Below are 19,083 nucleotides of genomic sequence, written 5' to 3' on the forward strand. Positions count from 1 at the left end.
ACGACTGAAACATTAATCCCACTTTCTCGTGTAGCTCCCCATACACGTGTCGCAGAACCCAAATTGTACTAATTTAAAAACTGCAAAAACTACGAGATCGCTGCTGTAAATATGTAAATTGATCGTCGACAAGCTTTCGGATATAAAATGATCTGCGAAACAGAGTTTACGAGGATGTATCTAACAAGAAATTACTATTCTGTACAAATATACTTGTGTGAAGCGTGTCAGAATCTTATTTCTAGCATAGAATATAAACTAACGAATATATTCTCTTTTTACAAAGGCAAATATATTTCGAGTTGTTGGAAACTTAAAATTAAGATTTGAATGAGTAGAAATTTGTATTTTTTTCCCCAGCATTCGAAGCTTTGTACATAATTTGATCGTTGTTGGGACTTTCGTTGTGACTAAAATAGTTCCATGGGACCACATAAACTAATAAAGCGTGCGAAACTTAGTTCCTAGTTCCCTTTCTCCGTAGCTCCACCGTTTACGCTTCTTTATTTCAGCGAGTACAATTGTATGACTAATTTCTTGTTAAATGAAAACTAGTGACGCTACAAACTTATTTTGCGTTCCTGTTAAATTTTCCACACTTTCGCTTGAACGGTTTGTTCTGCTTCGTTCCTGGTTCGTTCCGTTCACCATTATCCTTCTTTGGTTTCTTTCGTTTTCTGCGACTCTTTCTTCTTGTACTCTTATTTTTCTTACGTTTCTTGCGGTCTAGATTGGCAATTATCGCCTCTGTATCCGCAGACAGTTTTACTTTTACACGGTGGCTCGTAACTGGGACTCTGATGAAGGAGTCGTACAGAATGTCTCCGCAGAACTCTCCGGAACAGAATTCTTCGCCACAATCTGAGCAGACCTTCACGCTGCTTTCGATTATCCCTGCACGGTTCTTTGTGCGTCTGATCGGGCTCGTTGTAGACCTACGCTCTCTGGAGATCGTCTTAGCCTCTAGTTTCCCCATTTCTACCTGAGGAATGGGGCGGAAGATTAATTGAAACAGGTTCGGAAAACTGGGTCGCTTAAAACTGGCGAAAGGTAGAACAGAGGACTAATTTTTCGTTCTGAAAGTTTCATAACTTCGAAAATTCTAAATTTTTTTTAGAAACATAATTTCTTCTACGATCGGCGGTTTCCATCCTTTCAATAGCGTTTGCGAACCGGTTTACAAGTCGAATTACCAATCGTGAGAACATTTCTTCGTCCTGGCGGAGTTTCGGCCTGACCGGAGTGAGCATTCTCCAGTCAATAGGTACCTGGTGCAGCTCTCGCAGGCTCAAACTTCTCATATCCGGAGGAACTGGATTCCCATAGCTCCATTCCCTTCCCAATGCCTTTGATTCCTTCTTAGTTGCTCTCCAGGAGAAATCTCTGTCCCGAACCTTAGTGTCGTCTCTCTTCACCTGCGTCAACAAGCTTTATTAACTCACGCTAGTCACCAAACTTGGCCCATTAGCTTTCTTTAACCAGCCTCGAGTCAGGATAGTTTTAGTTTCGCTATTTTGACTGAATTTCAGAAGACTAATCTGTGAATCGTATCGCAGAAACCTTTTCCGGTTTGATTTTGAATTCTGGACAATTTTCGAGCAGCCTACGAAACTCTTCCCGGGACTCGCAGGTAGCTTTGCTGAGGTCCGGCACCAAGTTAGTGTCCTTCCTATCCTCCTTTAACAGATCGTCCAGCTGGAAGGTCATCGCATCTGCAATCGGAGAGAAATTCTCAAGACTTCATCGACTCGCCAATCCCCATCACACTCTGCGCAATCTCACTTTCTACAAAATCGAAACGAAACGAACTAAAAAGAATTTAATCGATCGATTAGAAGATCGTTGACGCAGCCGGGGAGACCTGCAGCCTCTCCGATTTCCACTCCATTTGCTTGCTCAAGAGCCCCTGCGGAGAATATTACATTGTAATCTCGATCCTCAACCCTCGTTAGGCGATACGCACTGTTTTTAGGCTGGAAAGCTTCGACAGGATTTCTTCTCCGTCCCAGACGCTGGACGTCTCATTACGAGACTCGAGATTCTTTGGTTCGTACTTGTGAGTTTCAATGTTCGTCAGACCATCCTCGTCGGTTCTGAGACGGACAATGGAGTTCAAACTGTCCATCGAGAGGTCCGCGTCGTAACTTTCTGGCTTTATCTTCCGTCTGGTGGGTCGAATCTTCAATTTTATCGACTTCCTTCTGTCGAGGGATGGTGATCTGTTAAAAAAGAATTGTGACTAAGTGGTAGTTGAGAATTCTTGGAGCGGAGGACTTTACCTGGACCTTTCATCGCTGGACTCTACTCTGCGCCTCATTCGCAGTCGACGTTGGTAGTGTGGGTCCTTTTCGCTTTGCGTTCGGTACCTGGTGCAGGGTCTAAATACCAGTTTTTATTATTTAGATTCGACTCTAACGTGAACGTGAATTAAATAGACAATTCCTAAGTTTCAATGGATGGGTGAGTCGTTGGAAGCTTCGAGGTATTTGTAATAGCAATAGCAATTGCAATCGGCGGAATGGAAAATAATGTCTAAACGTAGATTGTTCGGTAGCTCTGTTGCAAAGTTACGATTAAAAGTTCGGCCATTCTTGGGAAAAATTTTAATGAGAGATACTAGAGGCCAAAATGAGACGAAAATCAAGAATACCTATTTGTTGATTGAGGCTTCGTTAAAAAGTTATTAACAAAATTATTAATAAAATTTGTCCAACTGCACGAATTTTTTTCTCGAAAGTGTATAAGATTTCGAGGGTATGTCTATTCACCAAAAATAATTGTAATGGACTCCAGCAACCAGAAATAATTTTTCTAAAATGATATAAAATTTTTTAATTTCGTCGAAAAAGTCCACCTATTCAAATTTTTTTCTAGGAAATGAGTAGGATTTCAGGGATACGACTCTTCACCAAAAATGATTGTAATTGATCCCTGCAGCCAAAAATATTTTTTTTTGAACAATTTAAAATTTTTTAATTTCGCCGAAAAATTTAGGCACCTACCCCCTGTCGATTTTTCTTAAAAATTCGTTTTTCATTTTTGATAATTTTATTTGACGCCCTACACGAAAGTTGTCTAATACTTTCTTATAGGTACCCATGAGCTCTGCTTCAGAAAAAAGTTTCATTGAAATATATTCACTATTGTAGGAGTTATGGCTGTTTGAAAATTGGACCATTTTTATGGGGTTTTTCTCATTTTCCGGGGTTAAGGAACAACTTTTCGAAAATTTTTAGAATTTCTACATATTCTACACTAAAATACGCGTCGTTTGCTTTTTTAAACATTAAAATCGTTCAATCCGTTCGGAAGTTATGATGTTTTAAAGATACGCATGAAATTTCAGTAGAACGTCTAAACGCATGGTCAGACAAGAAAGTTTCGGTAATGAATTTTTTTCTCGAAACTGGTTAGGAATTCGGGGGTATGTCTATTGACCAAAAATGATTATAATTGATCTGTGCAATCAAAAATAATTTTTTTAGAACGATTTGAAATTTTTTAATTTTTGTCGAAAAATTTCACATCTTCTGGAATTTTTTTCTCGAAAATGGTTAGGATTCCGAGGTTATGTCTATTGACCAAAATTGATTCTAATTGACTCCTACAATTAAAAATTTTTTTTTTGTCGATAAATTTAGGCACCTATCCTCTGTCGATTTTTCTTAAAAATTCGTTTTTCATTTTTGATATTTTTATTTGACGTCCTACAGAAAAGTTGTCTAATACTTTTTTGTAGGTACCCATGAGGTCTACTTCAGAAAAAAGTTTCATTGAAATATATTCACTATCGTAGGAGTTATGGCTATTTGAAAATGGGACCATTTTTATGGGGTTTTTCTCATTTTCCGGGGTCAAGGAACAACTTTTCGAATATTTTTGCGATTTGTACATATTCTGCATCAAAATACGCGTCGTTTGCTTTTTTAAACATTAAAATCGTCCAATAGTTTTCCAGGTTCAAAAATTAGGAACAGTAAGCTTTCGCTATAATTACATGAAATCTCAATTTTAAATAATTTACTCACCGGTTAGCGTTCCATTGTGGTCTAGACTCGATGCTGGTCCTCGGCTGGGATTTCGACCGGGGAAAAGCTTTCATACTAATTTCTCCAGTTGTCGCGCCACTTAAACATTCCCCGAATCAAGATTTAAAGCACTGTTATTAATAATAATTATACCTTTGAATATATTTATCAAAGCTCGCGAATAAACCGAAAGAGAATTTCAGCAAAGAAGAAATTAAGTACTTAATAATTTCACTAATTCTCCATTCATTGCAAGATTTTAAAGCTCCGTTATGATAAATGCCTTCCATTCGCTAAACAGAATAATGTCTACGATTCTAAAAGCTTCCCAGCAATTAATAACGTAGTTTTTACTCACTTTTCAGTGCCCCTCTTTCCAGCATCCCTAGTTTCCCCTCGTAGAGCCAGCGTAGAGACATCTAAATCAGTCTGTGTTCCAAAGTCTCGACCAATCGCTGCTCTGAACTTCGTAGGAGTGACCAGTCGCCTTTCAAAGACCGTCGATGGGAAATTCAAGCCTCCGCATAGCTTGTTTTCGAAGTTTCTCGGTGTAGGGGTGAGAACAAGGTTCACAAATTGAAGATTGGCTCCGTTGAGGAGTTCGGAGTCCTCCAGTCTGCCACTCAGCACTATCGCCACGTCCTTGCTTACAGGAACTTGCAACGACTTTGTTTCGTTCGTGTCTTTCTCTAATTCTTTTGCACTATTCCGATTAGTCTCGTCGTCTCCATCGCCAACGTTTGGAGTTTCTTGACACTGAATGCGACTCGAATCAATCGAATGGAAGTTCACGGTGGAATTGGAATTTTCTTCGTTTGGGGATTTGTTTTTGCGCAGAATCTTTTTCTGTTCTTTTGCTAATCGTTCTGCGGCTTGTAAGACCTCTCGCATGGCCTCGGATTCCTTCAGTTTGGCTGCATCCCTCTCTCTTTGCCTTCTCTGCTCCTCGTCGAACCTGACGAAAGTAGAATTGAAAGACTCAGGACGGTATCTTGCAAAGAAAGTCCAAGATTCATTGGTAACTTTTAGTTTATGAATTGGGGAAAGGGAATTAGGGAATTCTATGGTTTCAGAACTTAAATTCTTCTGCGTTCAGAGTTCAATTTCAATGGCAATAATAATACCTTTCTTTTTCCTTTTCCCTTTCTCGTTTGATCCGCTCTTCCTCCAAACGTTCTTCCTCCAGCTTCCTCTCTTTTTCTTCTTTCTTCATTCGATTTTTCTCTTCGAGTTGCCGTTTAATCGCAGTCTGAAGCTCCAAAGCTTTCTGCCTTTTAATTTCTCGTTCCTGGAGAACGTTGGCGTCGACAGGAATATTCTGCCCACGTAGATAAGTTTTTTCGCATCCGGTGGAACCAACCGTTGAACTGTCCGAACTACTTGCGCTCTCATGGTTGATAACCAAAACCTGCAACGGAAAGGAAGATTGAAGGCGATTCCATAACTTGGAAACCAAACTCTACGATTCCCCGTGAATGTTTCATAAGCTCCCATTGAAAGCAGAAATCGTTCGACACGTCTGTGTCAAGTCTCTATAAATATCAAGGTTTTGAAACCCTCAATGGAGGATGCTGAAAGAATACCTCTGGAATTTCTTTCGTAGGAACTAGAAAGCTAGAGAAATTAACATTTTATGTAGCAATAGAGTTAATATAGATTCGATCGATTAATCGTAGAAAGTAATTAGTGAAAATTCGTAGGAACGTACTTGACTGGAATGCCCCAATCTAGCGAGCCAAGAGGGTGGCGGAGGATCGCCGCAAGAAGTATCCTGACCCCACACGCTGTCCCAACGTGGCCTATTTAGCTCTCCCATCCTGTCTTGCAATCTTCTCGATGGTGGAAGTGAACTTTCAGGCGTGGAATAAGGATTCCGCCAAATCTTTTCTATCGGTGGCTCTGGAGGCTTGCAACCTGGCAATAGAACTAGCACAGAAGAGAATATTGCAGTTGTAACTGTCACAGACACATAGCGTGCGGCACAGAAAACAGAAAAACCGGAAGAATTGCCTTTGATATTCTGCGAAACTACTTCATCCCCAAGATGCAAGTCTTTTTCGTCTGTCGATTGTTAATTAATTGGAAAATTTGAGAGTTTAAACCAACAAGAGAAAAATGGTTCTAAAAAGAATAATCGACACGTTTCTTTTTTACTTACAATCGTCCATGTTGAAGAAGTAAAAACAGCCCCTAAAGTTGGAGTCGAAAACATATCTTTTTAAATATCTTGGGAACCAAAGAGGCTACGAAGAAAGTTTCTTTTAAAAAATATACATTTTTGAATGAGGAGCTCTACAATATAAAAATTTGTTAGAGAAAGTTATTCTTTTACTTAGGGACTGTTTTCACCCTTTCGATATGGACAATTACAGGTAAAAAAAAACGTCGATTATTTATTTGTTTTCATAAAAATCGGCATATACGAATTGAACGTGTTTCCTTTATTTTTTATAAAGTGATCGAAGGACTTTCAGTGTACTCTGCTTAATATTCCGAGCTTTATATTAATATTTATCTTTATTCGATATAGTCTTTCTCGTTTAGTAATTATGAATTAGTTTCTCTCAGTTTACAGAACCTATATAAAAAATTGGTAAACATTATTAAAGCTTAAAAAAAAATTAATTTATGTATGTATCGTCTAAATTTGTTTAGAATAATCAATTGAAAAATTGAATATTTTACTTTTAGAAGATACTGGAACGTCCATGGAATCGCTGGCATAACCGGAAGTTTCTCCCTCTTGATCTTCAACTTGGGTATAGTGATTTTCGGACGTTTCGTGGTTGCACAATCGGTGATTATGCTGAGATTTAAGTTTATTTTTCAATGGGAATTCTTTCTGCTGACTCTGGAAACATTGAAACAATTCAGACTTTTAGCGGCTTTTGGGATATTAAAAATTACAGCAAATTTTGAATAACTGAAAACAACACAAGATCCAAGTCTCGCAATTATAAAAACAGTTATGTATTCAAGATTTGCTATATTGGGACTTTTGTAACAACAGAACAGTAGTTTTTTTATATTTAAATGTAATATTTGTAAACAATATTTGCAGAAATAATATTAGTTTAAACAATTATTTCCGAACACACCTGGGAAATATATAATTGTTGATCTTTGTTATAAATTGGAGGCAAACTCGGATTTCTGTGCCTAATTCTCGCCACTTCTGGTTCCTCTTGTAGATTAATCGTGCTCTCACTATTGTAATTTAGACTTTTCAGGCTGGTACTGCTTCCAAAATGGCCACTAGCGCAGATAGGTTTCGAGGTTGACTGCTTTATCTCCGCCAAAGTCATTCTGCCGCTCGGATAACTGATACTTTAGGCTTTTTATCGATCATTTCATACGAGATCAACGAAATAATTTTCGTTAACCTAATTTATAATCTTCTGAGAACTTATATTTATTTATTTAACAATGCCTGTGTGAGCAAAATTATTATTTCTAGCCATTTTTACATAAGAATGATTGGATAAACAAAAAAAGAAATTAAAATTCGTAATTTAAAGTGTAATTTTGATTAGAAAAATCGCTTGTTTATAATAAAAATGATATTGTGTTGTAATGAATTGTTCATAATATGATTAATTTTTAAAATCATTTTACAAATTATATTCTTGTGGTATTTTCTAATAAACGTTTCTAGGAAATGAAAGTCCCTAGTAATAATTGCCAATTGTTAACATTATTTATAGTTAAAAATTAAACTTTTTATTCTGAAAATTACAATTTTTAATTTTAATTAATTTCTGACGAAATTATTGCAGAATTCAATAAAAACGATAGGTTGCAAAAATGATGTGTAAAATTTTGGTTTTCGTTGTCATTTGTAATAATAAATACTCACCGAAAATTGTTGTTATTTTTCAAAAGCCCCCAATTTCCGCCAAAACGGGTCATTTCTTCTACGATATTCGCATAAATTATTAATTTCCCACATCAACTACCATTATTTGACATATATAAGATATCAGAATAATTTACAACCATAATTTTTGTAAAAATCGGAAAATTTTCACAAAACTTTCGAATAAATGGACCGTTAAAATTCTTGGCTGCTTTTATTCAATATTTGATTTGTAGAGACCACGAACCATAGTTAAACTTAATTTTTTAAGCCAAAATTACTGATAATTTTCAATAGTATCAAATTTCTTGAAGGAAATATTACGTTTGTGCCAGTTTCACCATTTCATTTTTATGTTTCACATTTTATTAAATACTACGGTGCCCTATGAATTAGGAACAACACTAATTTGTGTTTGTAAATAATTACGACAAGTCTAAAATCTTAAAAATCTGAAATTAGGTCCCTTTTTCAGCTTTTTCTCAAGTTCTGTCATATTGTTTTTGAGTTTCAATTTTTATTAAATATTTTAAGTCCCATGGACTGAGAACAGCCAGCATCTGTGCGTGTAAACGACCATAATAGGCCCAAATTTTTAAAATAAAGTCGCAAAGAAATAAAATTCTTAAACAAAAATTTTCCGATTAGTTTTTCTTTTGTCTCTTTTATTTCTACGATACCCGGTATAATAGAGGTACAGTAATTGAATGGTTATTGATTATGATAATTTGAAGAGCCAAAGCAATTAAGTATACTAATACACAAACCATTTGTATCCGATTCAAACGAAACTTTTAAACTGTGAAATTATGGTTTTTAGACTTAAAATTGACTAAATATCCGAGATCGTGGTTTGAGATTAGTATGATTCGATCCTTACCTCTCTCCTTGGCCCATTGGATCCTCTTTTGATCCAGCAACGAGGTCCTCGCGATCATTTTCAAACCACAAGGATCGAAATTAAAAAAGGAAAAAAAACCCCCGAAAAATTGAACTAACTCATTCAACCATCGCGCGCAAACCTAATCGAAAACACTATAAGTTTACCTACATGGTGTTGATAGAGAGTTCTGGGTCCCGTAAACCCGGGAACGATTAGAAAATGTCGCCTAGGCTCATCGTGGGTCGTGGAAATATTAGAAACTGAGACGAAAGTCGAGACTTGAGGAAGTTTCGAGCGATCTATAGTTCGTGCGTTAGTATGAAAAGGAGGGATGGTTGTTGGAGCGAGTTAGGTTTCTATGGGAACTATGGGGAAGCTAGTCGGGGGCTGTCAGGGTCGATAATATTGACCTAACTGGAGGGGAGATTGGGGGATGTTGACCTCTGGGAGGCAGGGTTGACGGTCAACGATCGAGTCTTCGGAGGAGAGAGGATCTAAAAATGTATTTCGAGCCTATTTACATAGACTGCGGAGCATAACTATACCATCACCCACATTTTTTAATGTTTCGGTTTTCGGGAACAAAAGAAAATCAATTATACGAGTGCACTGTTTACCCAAAGTCATTTTCTACTTCCGCGGCTATTTTTGGTACACTTACTTTTGGATCTTGGCGAATAATTTGCAGTACAGATCGAATTACTTAGGATTTTAGGACATCTCTATTACTTAGGATCTTAGGACGACCACTACGTATTTTATTTTCATATTTACTAGTTATTTTGAAATTTTTTTTTTTTATGATCTGAATAGTAGAATGTTCTCTGCACAGAATGTCATTACAATTTAACAATTAATTCCTGCATTTCAACGCTTGTTTTTCTCATAGAAGCAATCATTGTCGCTAAATGATTGTTAGACATCTTTTAACTGAATCACAATATCATGACAACGTAAACAAAACATTGTCGGGGAAGCACAGGTAATATGTTTCAAAAATTTACTAGATTTATTCGATTTACTACCTTCGTATTTTAGTGTACGAACAATTTTATGACATACGGATTTCGTTTTTTCTTCATTGTATAAAATATTCTTAAAAAGACAATAAATTTTTATGTAGTTCAATTAATAATATCATACATAATAATAAATTAATACAGGGTGTTCGGCCACCCCTGGGAAAAATTTTAATGAGGGATTCTACTGGCCAAAATAAGACCAAAATTAAGAATACCAATTTGTTGATAAAGGCTTCGTTAAACAGTTATTAACGTTTAAAGTTCCGACCGTACTGAATTCTTTTCTAGGAAATGGGTAGGATTTCGGGGGTATGTATATTTACCAAAAATGATTGTAATTGATCCCCGCAACCGAAAATAATTTTTCCAAAACGATTTGAAATTTTTTTTTTCCGTCGAAAAATTTCACATCTCGAATTTTTTTCTAGAAAATGGGTAGGATTTCGGGGGTATGTATATTTACCAAAAATGATTGTAATTGACCCCCACAATCGAAAATAATTTTTCCAGAACGATTTGAAATTTTTGAATTTAATTGTTGATAACTTTTTAACGAAGCCTCCAACAACAAATTGGTATTCTTGATTTTCGTCTTATTTTGGCCTCTAGAATCCCCCATTAAAATTTTTCCCAGGGGTGGCTGTACACCCTGTATAATATTATACGAAATTGTTGCTTATTTTCTTTAAAATTACTATTTTAGGGGGTGCACGAAGACTTTCGTGACTGGTACTGAAGCTTCGATTGCTGCCTAACAGATTATCGATCGGGCATAATTCTTGTTTCTTTTCGGGTGAAGAAACTTGGAGCACCTTCGATCGTTACCAAGCAAAGTATCGATCGGGCGTAATTCTTATTTTTTCCTATTGGAGAAGCTTCGTGAAAAACACCCATATTTTAGTCATTTTCACTAAACTAATAAAAAAAACTTTTTGAACAAAAGTTAATCAGCAAATTGTTGACAAGAAATTGCAACGGTAAAAATTAACAGAACATTTTTTATTCAGTAAAAAATCTTTTTAGCCAACTTGTCGAAAAATGTTTTCTTATTTGTCCAACATATCGTCACATCGTTAATTTGGCTCACGAAACGTTTATAACGTACTCGATACTTGTGATCAAGTCGCCAATTAGGAAGAGAGCAGGCGTGAGCGTGGTAAAATCATTTGGATCGGATGATAAGGGAACAAGTGGGTGATAATTCAAAATGGCTTCGACCTCGGTTAAATACGTGGTCGTGGATGTCAATAATGTTTTTCCAACTGTAAACGGGGCTTTATTAGTTTATAGGGAGAATTAAATGCCAAGTGATATTACTGTTTATTGCACAATGCTGTATCAATCGATTAGTTTGATTAGAGTAATCGATCGATTAAGATTATTTAATTCGAAACCGATTATAAAGCAAATTAAAAAATTATTTATTATTCAATCTCAACACTAATATACAGGGTGTTCGACTCCACCTGGGAAAAATTTTAATGGGGGATTCTAGAGGCCAAAATAAGACGAAAATCAAGAATACCAATTTTTTGATGGAGGCTTCGTTAAAAAGTTATTAACAATTGAATTCAAAAATTTCAAATCGTTCTAGAAAAATTATTTTCGGTTGCGGGGGTCCATTACAATAATTTTTGGTGAATAGACATAACCCCGAAATCCTACCCACTTTCTAGAAAAAAATTCGAAAAAGTGTGAAATTTTTCGACGGAAAAGAAAAAATTTGAAATCGTTTTGGAAAAATTATTTTCAGTTGCAGGGGTCAATTACAATCATTTTTGGTGAATAGACATACCCCCGAAATCCTGCGCATTTTCGAGAATAAAATTCAATACAAGTGGAACTTTACACGTTAATTACTTTTTAACGAAACCTTCATCGACAAATTGGTATTCTTGATTTTCGTCTTATTTTGGCCTCTAGAATCCTCCATTAAAAGTTTTCCCAGGGATGGTCGGACACCCTGTATATAAATAATATCTGTATATTAAATTTTACCATTTCATTTTGGCGCCAATTGAATACTTCCAACTGTCATGGCGTCCATTGTGTGCCGGTAGCTAGCCTTGATTCCGAATTCTAATCAAAGACTGTAACAGAAATAAAATACAAATTAAAATCAAATACATTACAGTAAACATATCTAATCATAATTAAACGATGATTGATGTACAAGATACATAATTTCATTTAGGGAGACGTAATGAACCAACGCCCCGGTTAGATATCGAAGAAAACGCGCGAAATAGGATTCACTTTTTGTCGCAATTACGATTCAATTTTTAACATAAATGTATTAAATCTAAATGTAAATCTAAATCTAAATCACCGTTAGAAAGTAAATGGGAGTGGTAATAGTAACGAAATATGAACAGGTTAGAAATACGCACTTCGTTGGTCGCGAAATGCTGACACGTCTTGAAACGTCTTTCGACGTTCCTTAAGAATTAAATTCTCAATCGATAATGCGGTTCATAAGTCGATCGTTAGAAATACTTTAATGTTAATCATGCAAGCGTATAATGTGTAAATATATTAACATTCGATTTAAATTTCAATCAATGTCGCGAAGTCGGATTTAAGTCGTTACAAGAGCAAGAAGGAAAAGCTTACACTCGCCTTCTTTATCGATTTTCCGAAGTTGCACGAAGTACCGAGCTAACGTACATACGGCCCGTATGGTAGCATGTCTGCTTTCCCCACCACTTCGTTAAACATTTATAGGAAATTCGTATTATGCCAAATCTAACCACACTAATTACATTAGAACGAACTTATTTCCAGTGTAAGTACCCGGTGCTCATCCCTGCCACTGAGATTCCCCTTGACATACTGCTAAGATCGGCAGCTGAGGGAACGTTCCTGTCTTTTATTCGTTATCCTTCTCTACGTTCAACAGTCGACTCGAGAGCAGTTTGGACTGTTTCTTTAATTATAATCAACACGTCTACTTCGTAATCGCGTGATTTGTGGTCTCAATTTTCGGACATATATCGAATTTTTATTGTATCGAGATCAGTGTTCACTATCCATACAAAATCACTATAATTTCCCTAGAAAATTACATATACGTTTCAATTTCATGGAATTTTAATTATTAACGAAACTTTCAAAGTGAATTATTTAAGTCGTAGTAAATTGATAAGGAAAACGAATAAATCGAGTTATTTGTTTAATTAAACGATTATTATGAATGGCAATTGTTTGTTTTATGGAGTAGAAGTCACGTTCTTTTGAAAAATTAATGGGAAAGTAAAATAGGTAATTGCATGAATTAAATTAGGTGTTTATATAAAAAACAACAATCCTCTCCATAATAATCAGAATGAGAGCTGCTTATTTTATCAAGTGGACGTCACGTGATCTTGGAAAATAAATAAAAATGTCTTTGGATCAAACTGTTTGTGAAGGTAAAAATAAAAATAAAAATTCGTTTCATTCCACGTTCATTTCTTTATTTATTTAGAGAAAATTTGGAAATTACGATAATAATAATATCGTTTAGGTTATTGGATGATTTTGAGGTTATAACTTAGTTTTTCTGTAATTAATTTCAGATTTGAAGGCTTTCGAAAGACGTCTTACAGAAGTTATCATTAGTTTACAACCGGCAACTTTAAGATGGAGAAGTATGTTTGTTTATTTTTTCAAAAATTAACAAATGTTGAAATTATAGTTAATATAAAAATAATGTTTCAAGTGGTTCTTATTTGAAAACTGTATGTTTTTCCTTTTTAATAGTATGAGAAAATTTCACAGCTTTTGCTTCTTTTATGCTATTATGTTTCATTACCCTTTGGTGGAGACAAACTAAGAACTACAAAAGCATAATTTTTTTCTAATACTACCAAATGATTCAAATTCTTCAATTACATTGTTAATTCCTTTCCAGTGTTGCTAGGTTTCATATCAGTATGCACAGCAGTGGGTGCGTGGCATTGGTTAACAGATCCCAACACATCCGCTGTCTCCTTTACCCAGAGTCTCTGCAACCACCCATTCTTTGCCATAGCTAGCATCATTCTAGGTAAAAACTAGAAATCCTAATCTTTTTGCCCATCAATATTCATCAAAATTACTATGATTTCAGTGATATTATTCATGCTGGGGGTTCACAGACGAGTGATAGCGCCAAGTATCATTACTCAGAGGGCTAGGATTGTGCTTGGGGACTTTAACATGAGCTGTGATGACACTGGAAAGCTCATTCTCAAACCTACTAGGCCCCTGCACCTTCACGATACCTAAAACCCACCTCCTACAATCTTCACTGATTGGGTTTTCAATGTTTATCGTCCGTTGAAGGTTTCGATATACAATTTTTTATAATTGAAAATGGATTGAAACTATTATTTAATTTAGTAATGAGGGCTCGGTGCCGAAATTACAATTGTTAGTGTCTGTTACGATTAATTATGTACCTTAAACTATGAGGGTTCAAAGTCCAAGTTCCAATCATTTTTATCTGTTACAATTAATATTGTACTAATTATAATTAAGGAAAATGTAAAATAGACAGTAAAACACATGCAAAGATCATCGAAAGCAATAATTAATGTATTTTCTAAGTTTCTTGTTAATAGAATCTGTTGTAATTGAATACTTTCGTAAATATTCTTATTTATATTGTGATGCAACTCGCCGAGAGTTGAAACGATTGGAAGCAATCGTTTAGTTAGTTTAAATCGCTTTTCGAGTTTTCCCAATTCATAGTCAAAACTGTTTCTTGCAACAAGTTCGCAAAAATATATTATAGGTTCTTTTGTAAATACACTATGAGATAACTTGCCAGGAATCAGAACGATTTAGAATAATTGTTCAGTTGGTTTGAGTCGCATTGTACTAATCTTTTGCGTTAATAAACTTATATTAAGTTCCGATTACAGTGATTCACAGTTGAAATCAATTTATCGTTGCATCCATTTACGATTTTAAATCTGCGTCAGAAAAATTTATTAAAAGTTACCAAAAGGAAAATCGAATTAAAAATGCACCATAACGATCAAAACATTTATTCGCATCATTATAATCTCCCCACGGAGTCTCGAAACCACTTCTTCTTCGATTTGCCTTCCCAGAATCACGTTACAATATATATACACGTAGCAATTATTGGGATCCTCACCAAACTCGATTCCTAAATCTTCGATTCATACGATTCGAAATTTTGAAGCTTCTCCAGACTTCTCATAGACAAGTTTTCAGCAGTTTCACCAATTCGAATCGCTCCTAGTGCATGGAAAATAAATCGCCAGCTGAAGGAAGAGGTGCAAGGCCTCCGGTGACGTCTGGCAGTTGTGTTAGGTCTGGAAGGTTTGAAATGTGGGACTTGACTTCCGATCTAACTGCACAGACTTTTTTCAGTTTCTCCTTATAGTCCTAAAACACACAATCGTTAACATTACGAAGCAACGTCTAATCAAAGAGAAGTCTTACTTCAAGTGTAGTTTGTGCCTGCTGAAGTAGTTGCCTTTGGGCCAAGGTATAATCTCTGAGCATAGTAAGCAGCCGCCTTCTGTCCTCCATTTCTGCCTGTAATCTTCCATTATAATCTGCCAGCAAAGCTGCGGCTTCGTTCACAGCGATGCTCAGCTGGTCCGCAGCTGCCCTGTCCGCCAGGTTTGCAAGCAGCGATACTTCCGACACCTCTGGCGGCAAGGATGCAATTCGCTCTCTCACACCAGCATCTGAAGATGCCGTGTTCTCTAAGTCCTGAAACACAATACTTCGATACCAGTTGTCTCAACCAAAAATTTCATTCAGGGGATTGATATATTTCCCACTCAACTTTGCAATAGTTCTTTGTCTAAAAATTATTCACCATAAGCGCTTTGATGAGTTCCTCCGTCTCTGGGGGGTCACCAGCCGGAGTTCTAGGGCTCAGCGTCACGTGAAGTTCCTTTGTCCCATCGACTTCCACTTCCGTCTCCGATTTCTTTCGCTCCTTCTTTTCTTTCTAGAACGTGACAATAGAATTGAAATTTTCAAACCAAAATTTTTTAGCGAAATTAGATTTTTACGGGTACATACCTTCGCTTTTTCGATGTCATTCTTCAGTTTCTTCTTTGGAGGAGTTCCAGGATCTTTAGAGGTATCAAAAGCCAATTTAAATTCTGTGATTTGGGCCTTGTCGTAAACTCCACGTTCTTCCCAAATTTGAAGCAGGCGGTTCAGTCGTTCTCTAGTTTTATCATCAAAACCTTTCATATGTTCAAAAGCTTTAGGAAGCACTGATTCAAATTCTTTGCCAAATTCAGGGCCCTTTTTCTTGCTGTTTTGGATCACGTCATTGGCTAGATACATGAACATTAATTTGCGGTTGTCCTTCACTGAAATAAGGGTCACGATTATGGTTGAGAGTGATGAAAGCTTGTAATACAAGGAATTTAAGATTGTGATGTTTGGAAAATAGAGATAATGTACTAAAGGACCAAATTTGGGAATATTGCGAAAATTTAAAAATTTGTGTTTTGAGGGGTATTTATACTAAGTTAACCTAAAAATTTCAACATTTTTGTTTAACAACATTTAATTAGTTTCAAAATGATAATGTTTCCGTTGAAAATTAATGGGTTACTAAATATAAATAAGGGAATAGTTGTTAAGGTCTTAGAATTTATGGCGTTGAGTAGAATTTTTACGAAATTTTCGATCCTAACCTAAAAATTTGGATGATTTTTGTATGGGACATTAACTAGCTTTGTAATGATATAATTTCTGTGAATTACTGGATTACTGAATAAAAATAAGAAAATATTGTAGAGATTTTAAGATTTATATTTTCAGTACATTTGTTACAAACTTAATTTAAGAATTTCGACTATATTTTGATATTTAATCAATTTTTTAATAATAATATTTTCGTTGCAAATTATCACGAACTACCAAAATATTCTAATGAGTTTAAACTTTCCATTTTGTTAATAATTCTCCATAAACCTAACCTAAAACAAAAATTGTCGAACCTAGTTTGTCTCATTCAATCGACTCCTTAACGATAAAATATCTGCTACAAATCAATACGAATTACTAAAGAAAGATAACGAAATACTGTGAAGATTCCAAAGTTTATATTCTGCTTACAATTTCTACAAAGTTAACCTACAAATTTCGTCAATTTTTGTTTGACATATGTAATCAGTTTTGAAATATTAAAATGTCAGTTCTAAATCGATGAACTAAAAAGAAAAATGACGAAACATTTTAAAGAATACAAAGCCACATTCTAGACACTATTTTTACAAACCTAACCTAAACATAAAAATGTCGAACCTTGTTTGTTTGTCATTGGATCTATTTCCTAACGTTATTGGTGTCGTGTAACATGTAAAAATTCTGAAATAATTGTACCTTTGCACATTTCTTTGAACCAGACTTTGACGATGGTGGGATGATGTTTTCTGTGATGAATTAACCAAAGTGAAAGTGTCTGGATGCTCTGCTGCGAATGATTCAAGTCCATTAACCTTTTCACCAGTGCGCTTTCGGTGAAGCCTGTCATTTCTAAACGAAAACCACGAATCCTTCTTCGAATAATACAGAGAACTTTTTATTCACCGATTCACGAGTCGCCATAAGTGCACGGACTCAACAGCTGAAATCTAAACACGAAACGTTTCTGTCGTTACGTCTGGACACCATCTTTGAAACAAACTTCCAACTATATTAATCGAAACTCGGTCGATTGATGCTCGATTAATCACAAATCGAATTAATATTCATCGATATATCGAACTAAATTTTGAGTACAAGGTTATTTTCAACCCAATTTGCTCAGTTTGGAGTTAGCTTTTTGGAATTAGTTTCAAGTTGATTTCTTGAAATGAATGTTAGTTTATTCTATATTACAGTCGTTAATTATGGTCGAAATTTTCAAAGGAAAAATTTATTGAAATATTGTTGAGGATTAATATTTAATTATAGAATTTTAAAAGTTTAATAATTAGTTGGAGGAAATGAGTAATTATATGATTTTCGAGTTGTGTTCTGTAGTGTGTTATAGCATAGACGAGGTTATACCACAGACGAGGTATACGAGTAGACCTTACACTTTATGGATTTTCGTGGCCCAATCTGACTACCATACCGACCTGAAAATTCGGAGGTGATTTTAGCGTCCTCTTCTCATGGATGGCGGTCAGTTGAGAAACTATTCACTGAATTAGTATTGATGGGCTGGCAACTGTAGTGTGTGCATAAATACATGTGAGTTGACTATGCAGGGATTGAAATTCATTTCTAAATCTGTTGGTAATGTTGCAAATGACACGAAAATGGTAATGGGGTTCCGAGACCCTATAAAAATGGGCCGAAAAAATACATTGAGTGAAAGATCTACTCGTATACCTCGTCTGTGGTTATACCGTGTCTGTGATCCAATGTATTTTTTCGGCCTATTTATCCGGGGCTCTAAAGGCCCATTACTATTTTCATGTCATTTGCAACATTACCACCAGGTTACAAAAATGAACACAAAAGGAAGTAAGACAGAAAATAAAATTACAAAAATTTTATTGTTTTTTAACGGAACGAAAGCTGTATGGTCCAGAATTGGGCATCAATCGATTAATCAAAGTTTAACCTTTAAATCAATGTCTCAAAAAATACCAAACAATATTTCAAATTAAAATTATCGCGATCCTACTTTACCAACAGTAGAATATTCAGTGGCGAACGTCACATTTGAGTTATTACTAGGTTAGGTTTGGGTTAATAGCACTAATTCCCTCAATCAAGACGTTCATTTTTTATTTCTCCGTATTAAAATGTATTAAAAATAAAAGCTGGTTTGAAAATTTGTACTTCACCCAAGAAACGAAATGTAACTTTTAAATGAATGTCACAATGTATACAAAACAAAATTCCAATATGAACATCTCACCAATGTTCATAGATTGTAGAGAAAGAAACACCAACCATCAAAATTCTCGCAATTCTTTACTAATATTAGAATATCAAGTGAAGGAACTTCACGTTCGAGTTATTACTGTGTTCAGTCGGAGTTAATAATATTAATAGTATATGCATTATATAGTAGTCAATGTAATAATAGTAAAACATGAGTAAAAAATTACCGTTCGTTCAAAACGAACTTTGAAATCAATATTACGAAGAAATATAGGCGACCAATGTTAATACATTATTACATAAATTTCACCATAATCAACAAAAATCCCTACGAATCTTCCTTGCCAATACATTCAGCTTTAAACTTCAACCTTCTGCCACATTTTAGTTCCTCAAATCAACCATCCAGATAGCACCACAAGCCCCCCCACTCCGGAATCCCATCCA

General features: G+C 35.4%; 4 protein-coding genes across 6 annotated transcripts; 1 reads left to right on the top strand and 3 right to left on the bottom strand.

Moving 5' to 3' along the window:
• Positions 1–160: 160 nt before the first annotated feature.
• LOC143348430 (uncharacterized) lies at positions 161–1,903 on the bottom strand. The gene is made up of 4 exons (XM_076778616.1): positions 1,783–1,903; positions 1,561–1,712; positions 1,194–1,415; positions 161–982 (listed from the first exon to the last, which is right to left on the bottom strand). The coding sequence occupies exons 2-4, from the start codon at positions 1,705–1,707 to the stop codon at positions 569–571; spliced, it is 783 nt and encodes a 260-aa protein (XP_076634731.1). The 5' UTR covers positions 1,708–1,712; positions 1,783–1,903; the 3' UTR covers positions 161–568.
• LOC143348424 (uncharacterized) lies at positions 1,783–9,826 on the bottom strand. The gene is made up of 11 exons (XM_076778607.1): positions 8,765–9,826; positions 7,885–7,942; positions 7,127–7,334; positions 6,714–6,879; positions 5,737–5,954; positions 5,153–5,436; positions 4,387–4,983; positions 4,029–4,127; positions 2,280–2,378; positions 1,964–2,219; positions 1,783–1,906 (listed from the first exon to the last, which is right to left on the bottom strand). Exons 1-11 carry the CDS (start codon positions 8,820–8,822, stop codon positions 1,832–1,834), a joined length of 2,118 nt encoding a protein of 705 aa, XP_076634722.1. The 5' UTR covers positions 8,823–9,826; the 3' UTR covers positions 1,783–1,831.
• Positions 9,827–12,746: 2,920 nt separating this feature from the next.
• On the top strand, positions 12,747–14,341 carry Cnep1r2 (CTD nuclear envelope phosphatase 1 regulatory subunit 2). Of its 2 annotated transcripts, XM_076778618.1 has the most exons (5): positions 12,747–13,050; positions 13,114–13,199; positions 13,347–13,418; positions 13,682–13,816; positions 13,880–14,341. In XM_076778618.1, the coding sequence occupies exons 2-5, from the start codon at positions 13,172–13,174 to the stop codon at positions 14,035–14,037; spliced, it is 393 nt and encodes a 130-aa protein (XP_076634733.1). In that variant the 5' UTR covers positions 12,747–13,050; positions 13,114–13,171; the 3' UTR covers positions 14,038–14,341. The 2 variants fall into 2 exon arrangements, with proteins under 2 accessions (XP_076634733.1, XP_076634732.1); XM_076778617.1 differs by having other exon boundaries at positions 12,747–13,199.
• Positions 14,342–14,668: 327 nt separating this feature from the next.
• On the bottom strand, positions 14,669–17,437 carry LOC143348428 (regulation of nuclear pre-mRNA domain-containing protein 1B). Of its 2 annotated transcripts, XR_013080764.1 has the most exons (6): positions 17,140–17,437; positions 15,820–16,118; positions 15,611–15,745; positions 15,226–15,501; positions 14,915–15,168; positions 14,669–14,726 (listed from the first exon to the last, which is right to left on the bottom strand). XR_013080764.1 is itself a non-coding variant. In XM_076778614.1 (5 exons), exons 1-5 carry the CDS (start codon positions 17,288–17,290, stop codon positions 15,019–15,021), a joined length of 1,011 nt encoding a protein of 336 aa, XP_076634729.1. In that variant the 5' UTR covers positions 17,291–17,437; the 3' UTR covers positions 14,786–15,018. The 2 variants fall into 2 exon arrangements, 1 of the variants encoding a protein (XP_076634729.1); XM_076778614.1 differs by lacking the exon at positions 14,669–14,726 and having other exon boundaries at positions 14,786–15,168.
• Positions 17,438–19,083: the final 1,646 nt, after the last annotated feature.

Source organism: Colletes latitarsis, chromosome 11 (genome assembly GCF_051014445.1).
Source record: "Colletes latitarsis isolate SP2378_abdomen chromosome 11, iyColLati1, whole genome shotgun sequence".
Lineage (NCBI taxonomy): Eukaryota > Metazoa > Arthropoda > Insecta > Hymenoptera > Colletidae > Colletes > Colletes latitarsis.

Bases quoted from the DNA above. Each gene is read 5' to 3' on its own strand.
- LOC143348424 (XM_076778607.1), bottom strand. From the start codon at position 8,822: ATGATCGCGAGGACCTCGTTGCTGGATCAAAAGAGGATCCAATGGGCC. The intron at 6,880-7,126 runs GTGTGTTCGGAA...CAATGTTTCCAG, and splicing joins AACAATTATATATTTCCCAG to AGTCAGCAGAAAGAATTCCC. The intron at 4,984-5,152 runs GTATTATTATTG...TACTTTCGTCAG, and splicing joins AGGGAAAAGGAAAAAGAAAG to GTTCGACGAGGAGCAGAGAA.
- LOC143348430 (XM_076778616.1), bottom strand. From the start codon at position 1,707: ATGACCTTCCAGCTGGACGATCTGTTAAAGGAGGATAGGAAGGACACT. The intron at 1,416-1,560 runs GTTTCTGCGATA...TTGTTGACGCAG, and splicing joins TCAAAATCAAACCGGAAAAG to GTGAAGAGAGACGACACTAA. The intron at 983-1,193 runs GTAATTCGACTT...CCCATTCCTCAG, and splicing joins AAGAAATGTTCTCACGATTG to GTAGAAATGGGGAAACTAGA.
- Cnep1r2 (XM_076778617.1), top strand. From the start codon at position 13,172: ATGTCTTTGGATCAAACTGTTTGTGAAG. The intron at 13,419-13,681 runs GTATGTTTGTTT...ATTCCTTTCCAG, and splicing joins GGCAACTTTAAGATGGAGAA to TGTTGCTAGGTTTCATATCA. The intron at 13,817-13,879 runs GTAAAAACTAGA...CTATGATTTCAG, and splicing joins CATAGCTAGCATCATTCTAG to TGATATTATTCATGCTGGGG.
- LOC143348428 (XM_076778614.1), bottom strand. From the start codon at position 17,290: ATGACAGGCTTCACCGAAAGCGCACTGGTGAAAAGGTTAATGGACTTG. The intron at 16,119-17,139 runs GTACAATTATTT...CCCTTATTTCAG, and splicing joins GTTCAAAGAAATGTGCAAAG to TGAAGGACAACCGCAAATTA. The intron at 15,746-15,819 runs GTATGTACCCGT...GTCACGTTCTAG, and splicing joins ATGACATCGAAAAAGCGAAG to AAAGAAAAGAAGGAGCGAAA.